This window comes from Olea europaea, unplaced genomic scaffold (assembly GCF_002742605.1).
Source record: "Olea europaea var. sylvestris unplaced genomic scaffold, O_europaea_v1 scaffold2126, whole genome shotgun sequence".
Classification (NCBI taxonomy): Eukaryota; Viridiplantae; Streptophyta; class Magnoliopsida; order Lamiales; family Oleaceae; genus Olea; species Olea europaea.
The window spans coordinates 145,086-151,785 of record NW_019239222.1 but is presented as its reverse complement, the minus strand read 5'-3'; the positions used below and the strand labels follow the sequence as shown (position 1 = coordinate 151,785).

The following is a 6,700-nucleotide window of genomic DNA, read 5'->3' as shown; positions in this document are numbered from 1 at the left end:
ACTATTATATCTTACAATTTTTTCACTATTTTTATCTGCATATTTATTGGGTTTTGCAATTAAAATTGCTCCCCATCCTGTTACACTGCCATCTGTTTCTATAATTAAGAAATCTGTTTCTAGTGGCATAGATAATTTAGGTAAATTTTTTAATTTTTCTTTTATTTTTTGAACTAATTTAATATCTTCTATATTAAAGCATCTTTGACCTTTTGGTGAAGTTTTTCCATATAAAGGTCCTGCAATTTTTCCTAAATTTTTAATAAAGGGTCTAGCATAATTAACTAATCCTAAGAATTTTTGTAATTGTTTAAGATCTTCTAATTTATCTGGAAACTCTAAAGCTTTCTGAGCTATATGTGGTTGTAACTCTATTTTTCCTTTACCTATATTTACTCCTAAAAATTCTAATTTTTCTAATTTACTTATCATATTTTCTATATCTTGTTCTGTTACTAAAAGATTATAAATTTTTTCTATTTCTACAAATTCTAAGCATGATTCTTCATCTTCTTTAAAACTTTCATAATATTCTTCATATTCTTCTTTTTCTATTAATTGACATTCACTTTCTTTACTACACTCACATTCTTTTTCTATTATCCCACCACGCTTCACAGCAAACTCTGATAGAATAATCTTAGTATAAGTAGGTGCACAAATTGTAAATTTTTGTAATTGCATAAAATCTTTACTAATTATTATACTACCATTATCTTTTAATAAAAAACTTAGTCCTAAGATTAAATCTGTATTTAAAGATAATTCTCTTACCCATACTGAGTCTTTTGGTAAACTATATTCTGTACTTCTTCCACAATTAGTCTCAAAATTAATTTTTGCTGGTTTAAGAATATCTTGATAACTATAAAAATTCTCATCCATTTGTTGGGCTTCTATAGGTTCCTTAGATTTTATAATATATTTTTCTGGTATAATTCTTTTATTAATTACACAATGACTACATCCTGAGTCTATTATTGCTTTCAATTGCAATCCATACGTTGTTGTCTTACTCTTGGAACTTTTCTTTTTAACTTTTCTTTTCTGTAGTCATTGGTGCGGAATATAATGTTTTTTCGGACCAATCTTCATGTGTAATGTAGGAGGAGATTGGTTTCGACAGGTGGTCTAGGTGTCACATGTCCAAAAATCGTTTCGTGGCCATGACGTCAAACATAGTAGAGTCGGTTAATGCGGTGAAAAAGCCATTTAAGGGGTGTCCAATAGATTACCTATTTGAGTCACTCAAGCATATGTTGCAAGGATGGTTCTGTAAGAACCGAAGTTTGGCATGTGTTACTTTTACGCGACTAGCTGGTAAGCAAGAAAACCTTCTTAGGTTGAATGTAAACGTTCCACAGGTCTGAAGGTAACTTTTCTAATTTAACATTTAAAAATAATCTAATAACTTACGAAAAATAAATACGATGCTTGCAATTGTTGTAGGTTTCCGCACCAAATGAATTATTGTATGAGGTAATAGATGATGGGACAAAGCACATTATGGACTTAACAGTCATAACGTGTAGTTGCAACCATTTTCAAGTAGATGGCATTCCATGTCCGTATGCATTGGAGGTAATAGGTGAAAAGGGAGATTTACCGTACAATTGTTGCTCACAGTACAACACAAAGGTAGCGTACGTGGACACCTACGCATGCGACATTGTTCCATTGGGATATCGCGAACACTGGAGTAGAGTAGGCTACGTGAGTCATGATCATAACCTCCCACCTAATTCAAAGAGGCCTGCTGGGCAACCAAGGAATTCTAGGCGTCGAATAAGGCTCGAGACAATTAATCTGACAATGTGTGGACGGTGCGGGGGGAAGGGACATAATAAAAGAAGTTGCAAGCAGCCTTTGCCTATGTGTGGCGTTAGAAAACGCAAGCGCAGTTCCTAAGATGAAGACAATTTATATGGAGAACTTTTAAAACTTTCGTTCATAATTAAGAACCTATTGGTCATTTGGTCCAACTATTGTCCGAAAAATTGAATTTGATTTGATGAAAAACAACGATGAATATGAACTAGTTTTCAACATATTTCCCCCAGATGCAGAATGAAATGTGAATATAAAATGAAATCTGATATTTTTTGTGTTCGCCTAGAAAACTATGTTGCAACGGGTAACGTGATTCCTAAAGTTCTTAAGGTTCCAAGCAATATTAATATTCCCGACAAGACAAAGTCCCTGCCCTTCATAAAATTGAAATACAAAGTTATGAGACCATCTACACTTGAATCCCAACAAACAAATATGATTTCGTTTAAAACAAAAACATCACGACATTAGTTGACAAAAACGACGAGACATATATTTGCACTTGAAAAATAATTGGAATATATTAGAATATGCCCAGATGTTCAAATATTAGACAGCACCAGTTTTAGAGAAGTGGATATAGCAAAATACATCATAGGAACACGTATTATGACCTACGGGTCTGACATAGTGACCCACATTTGGACATCTCAAAAAAATACCTTCAAAAGCTGATGATTACTACAATCTGACATCTACATAATTATCACATTTCTTTATTGAAATATACGCTAACCAAAAACCAGAATAGAGATGAACTATATCCACCTAGCACACTACTCGATCACTAAGCCATTCATTTTCCTGTCTCACCTCACGCTACGTGGTACCAGGTCGTAATCAATGTCATACGCTTCAACCAACTTCTCGCACCCATGTTTGAAAAGATGACATGCGAGGTTCGATCTATATTTCACTGGGTTAAATTTCTAGGAACTCACATTAGTTTGCCCATTTATCAGGTACTCGTCAAACCTTAAGACGTATACCCCGCAATCTTGGCTGATAACAGTAAAGACAAGCTATACACGATCAAACTATATACAATACATCATAGTTTGCGTATCACAGCGACGTATATTCAATAGAAAATTAGATTTCAAAAACACACCAGATATGTACTAGAGATAATAGCACTAGATTTGCAACAGTCAGAAAACAGAAAAGGCTTCATGCATACCCGTTTTCATCTTGAGGGATATCCGTAACGATATTAACGTCTAAAGGCTTCACCAGACCAATATGATCTGCATGACTAGCTTGCTAGGCATTAATCTTCAACATCAGACACGGGAGCGTGTAGGATAAAGCCTCCACATCATTAGACACAATCTTGTCTCTAACATTCGTCCGACTAGGATTATCTACGTGCAAGCACCTCCGCTTGATGTCAAATAGTCCCAATATCCAATGAGCTTTCTTGTCCATCATTATGGGAATGATGACATTGTCCACCATTATGGGAATGATGACATTGTCCACTTTCGACCAGCACATATTACAATGCATGTACTCCTCCTTCACATACTCAACCAATGATCTGGAGTTGGATATAGCGTTTATGTCCTTGTTGCATGATTTGTAAGCGGCACGTACCATTGACGCAAAGAACGAATCAGTCGTTGTACCATTGAAACATATCAATTTGTTGAACTTAACCATCTTTCTGAAGCAGTAGAAGCACACATTCAGGTGCTGTAAGGTGTTTGATGTTAGATACCGTATCGATGTAAAAGACTAGAGAGGATAATAGAACTTGAATGAGTTATAGACACATATATATTGCCATAATTCGTGCCACCAGGTCTTTCTATCAACAACATAGGGACCAAACTGGAAAGGTGGGTATATTATGTCTTTGGATGGTGAGAATTTAAATTTGCTACGTGGAAAATGAATAGACGTAAGTTACAGTGTTTGTTGCATATATTAACAAATTTGGAAATTGATATGTAACAGAAATCGACTTACATATGCCCAGGCTTATATCCGTTGCGAAACCAACTGTCAAAGGCTTCAATATCGTCGATGTCAGGGGGTGCCAAACCTTCTATAAATGTATACATACGATAATTTGTGTTGATATTTGTCCCTGAAATGAACATACGCACATTGATAATACAATGAAAAAAGAATGAGCGAAAACGTATATTCAATGGACATCTTAAACTCGTATTTTCCTACACAATGTCACATGGTGTGTTGATCTGTGAAGAAAGAGAAAATAAAAACGAATTAGCTATATTTTAATATATGTTGGTTATGATCAACATACAGTATCATGTCTGAGACAATGAAAAAAATGACAATACCTGTCCAACCGTATTATACATCGAATGAATCAAAACTTCATTATTATTTTGAATAGGGGTCCACTCACTACCTTGATTGCCATCACCAGACTCAACCACAACAATGGATTGAGCAGTACGACGTTGGACCTGAAAGGTCATCATCATTTACCCTATCTCGTTACCACATTTATACTTGAAACAATAATAAAAAAATTAAATTCAGAACAACAATAATGAAAGTGAAAATTAGGACTCGTGTATTCGAAACGTACATACCATTGGTGCATTTATATTGGTTGGGATGCAACATACCACAGGTTTCGATTTTTGGGGAATGGTGTTAGAAGGCGTACAATCATCACGAAAAAGGTTCTTGGAAATATCACCCGATAGGAGAGCAAAACCTGTAGACGTATTGACAGGAACCTGTATCTGTGCATCCATATGTAGACATGTTATAGACAATTGCAGTTTATTGAGTTTTATGTTGAAGATTAAATGTGAATGTAAATATTTTTCGAACAGAAAAAAGTAATAACAGTGAAATACCTGTAATGTACTATTGCTTTTCATTGACTGGACACTGTGCAGTGTGATCCACTTGCTGAAGATCCTCTTCTGTGAAATATATGTCACCATGATTTACTGTTGCACCCGCAACTGATTCCGGGACCACATCAACATCTTGGAAGTGTTCAGAACTGCCCTTCAGGTTGGCATCGTCGTGATCGCTAGCATTTCAACTGGTTTGTTGACAACATTCATGTCATTGTCATGTGCACTTGCAAACTGACAAGTTTTCCTATTCTGCAAGATAACAAAAATATAAAGCCTCATAAATATCATAGTAAAAACGTATTGAACAAAATATATGTATAGTTCATGGAACATAAATACATGACCTCACTCTGCGGCTCATTTGGCGTCATTGCAGTTATGTCAGTGGGTCTGTTACCATAATCATGATCACAAAGTGTATTTTTCTGCCTCATCTCCTCGGCCAGACGTTCAAACTTGGACTACACATAACTCTTGAGACGTTGAAATTCCAACTTCATTTCATTCTGTCCGACCATTATTTGATTATGTTTATCGTGAATGCTCAAAACATGGTAGTGCAGTTCCTCCAGAGTCTTAAGGATGTTAAGTTGTAGGTAAAAAAAAAAAAATACTAGTAATGATGTGTTAAAATATATAAATCCAGCAGTTGAAAATGAAACTTTCAAATAAAAGTAATATGTTAAAATTATGTTATGATATATTATTTGTGTTAAACACGTTGAAAGAAGTAATTTGTTAACTCGATGCTCATTTGATTTCTCGTGGATGGTGCGTTTGGAGCAAGGGATGGAATCGCTATTCGATGTACTAGGTTTGACTTTTGATTTATGATTACGTGGTGGGGCATTTACACCCTCTGGGATGCGGCGGCTACTGCCAATTGGATGAAATCAGGACCCCTGCCAAGTAGCCCATCAAAATATCCTGCACGCATCTCTGCTTCGCTAGGATTGATATCAAGAACTTCGACCTGGAGATGAAAGGAGGAAGAGTCCACCCAAAAATAACACATAATCGACTTCGATAAAAAGTCAAATCTAATTAATATATCGAGTAATGCCGAAAATGACAAAAATGTGCATGTTATATTCTATGTTCATACCTCATCGAAAAAAAGGTTGAACCCCAATCTTAAGGGCCCCCCACCGCCCCTGCCCTGGAGCATCGTGAGGGAGGTAAATCGCATGTTATGCCTCTAAGGGTACAGGGTGGAAGGCTGCTTGTACACTTGTACTTACCCAAGAGTCAAATCCATATTTCAGGATTCGAACCCTTGACGCGGCAGGTTCAAGTAAAGCTGGATTTATCCACCCTCCCCTTTTACCACTTGGAGATGTGCCCTGGGGGCATGTTCATACCTCATCGAGCTCATACAAAATCTTGTCCATGTTTGCCGCAGAAAAACGAGAATCATCCGTAGACCAATTTAAAATTCGGGGAAAGGTGCAAGAAATCTTGTTACAGACTCGGCTGGACAACAATGGGATCGACTCAATATCCACAATTGGAAAGCGAGAGGGAACCCATAAAGTCTATACGAAATTATTGCCTTCGAAATACATGAATTTTGTTTAGACTTCTCGAGGGCAATCTTCATGTGGCAGTGTGTATTTTGGTACAACTTCTTACCCCACGGAAACGTGTCCATGTGCCCAGAGTCCACGATACTCATTAATGCTTCATTCACAATAGTGCGCTATGGGGTTGTGTACAAGTAGGAAGTTAAAAGATACAATATCCCCAACTTCACAACATCCTCGTCTGGCGTGTTTTGGGGATGATTTAGAAACGTTTGTTCGACAACCTTCCTATACACGCTCTTTATGTCACCGAAACAAACCCTCTTCAATTTGCATTCCCCAATTTTAAACATACTTATGTTATCTTCCCCGACACATTTCAAACCAATCACCAAACAGAATTCTGGAATAAAAAATCTAAGGAGATTCCCAGCAACGTTGAACCACATTTCGTTGTCGTTGGACTGCTTCACCTCCATCAAAAGCATTTTGTGT

The 6,700-nt window shown here is 36.5% G+C and overlaps 2 protein-coding genes across 4 annotated transcripts; one reads left to right on the top strand and one right to left on the bottom strand.

Annotated features, from left to right (window-relative positions):
• Nucleotides 1-1,166: 1,166 nt before the first annotated feature.
• Nucleotides 1,167-1,908, top strand: LOC111380323. The gene is made up of 2 exons (XM_023003851.1): nt 1,167-1,364; nt 1,450-1,908. Exons 1-2 carry the CDS (start codon nt 1,167-1,169, stop codon nt 1,906-1,908), a joined length of 657 nt encoding a protein of 218 aa, XP_022859619.1.
• Nucleotides 1,909-3,625: 1,717 nt separating this feature from the next.
• Nucleotides 3,626-5,802, bottom strand: LOC111380326. Of its 3 annotated transcripts, XR_002700168.1 has the most exons (6): nt 5,027-5,802; nt 4,674-4,931; nt 4,401-4,556; nt 4,143-4,271; nt 3,802-4,037; nt 3,626-3,712 (listed from the first exon to the last, which is right to left on the bottom strand). XR_002700168.1 is itself a non-coding variant. In XM_023003853.1 (5 exons), the coding sequence occupies exons 2-5, from the start codon at nt 4,761-4,763 to the stop codon at nt 4,011-4,013; spliced, it is 402 nt and encodes a 133-aa protein (XP_022859621.1). In that variant the 5' UTR covers nt 4,764-4,931; nt 5,027-5,802; the 3' UTR covers nt 3,720-4,010. The 3 variants fall into 3 exon arrangements, 1 of the variants encoding a protein (XP_022859621.1); XR_002700169.1 differs by having other exon boundaries at nt 4,674-5,802; XM_023003853.1 differs by lacking the exon at nt 3,626-3,712 and having other exon boundaries at nt 3,720-4,037.
• Nucleotides 5,803-6,700: the final 898 nt, after the last annotated feature.

Bases quoted from the DNA above. Each gene is read 5' to 3' on its own strand.
- LOC111380326 (XM_023003853.1), bottom strand. From the start codon at position 4,763: ATGGTGACATATATTTCACAGAAGAGGATCTTCAGCAAGTGGATCACA. The intron at 4,557-4,673 runs GTATTTCACTGT...ATGGATGCACAG, and splicing joins AAAGCAATAGTACATTACAG to ATACAGGTTCCTGTCAATAC. The intron at 4,272-4,400 runs GTATGTACGTTT...ATGACCTTTCAG, and splicing joins CCAATATAAATGCACCAATG to GTCCAACGTCGTACTGCTCA.
- LOC111380323 (XM_023003851.1), top strand. From the start codon at position 1,167: ATGACGTCAAACATAGTAGAGTCGGTTAATGCGGTGAAAAAGCCATTT. The intron at 1,365-1,449 runs GTCTGAAGGTAA...CAATTGTTGTAG, and splicing joins TGAATGTAAACGTTCCACAG to GTTTCCGCACCAAATGAATT.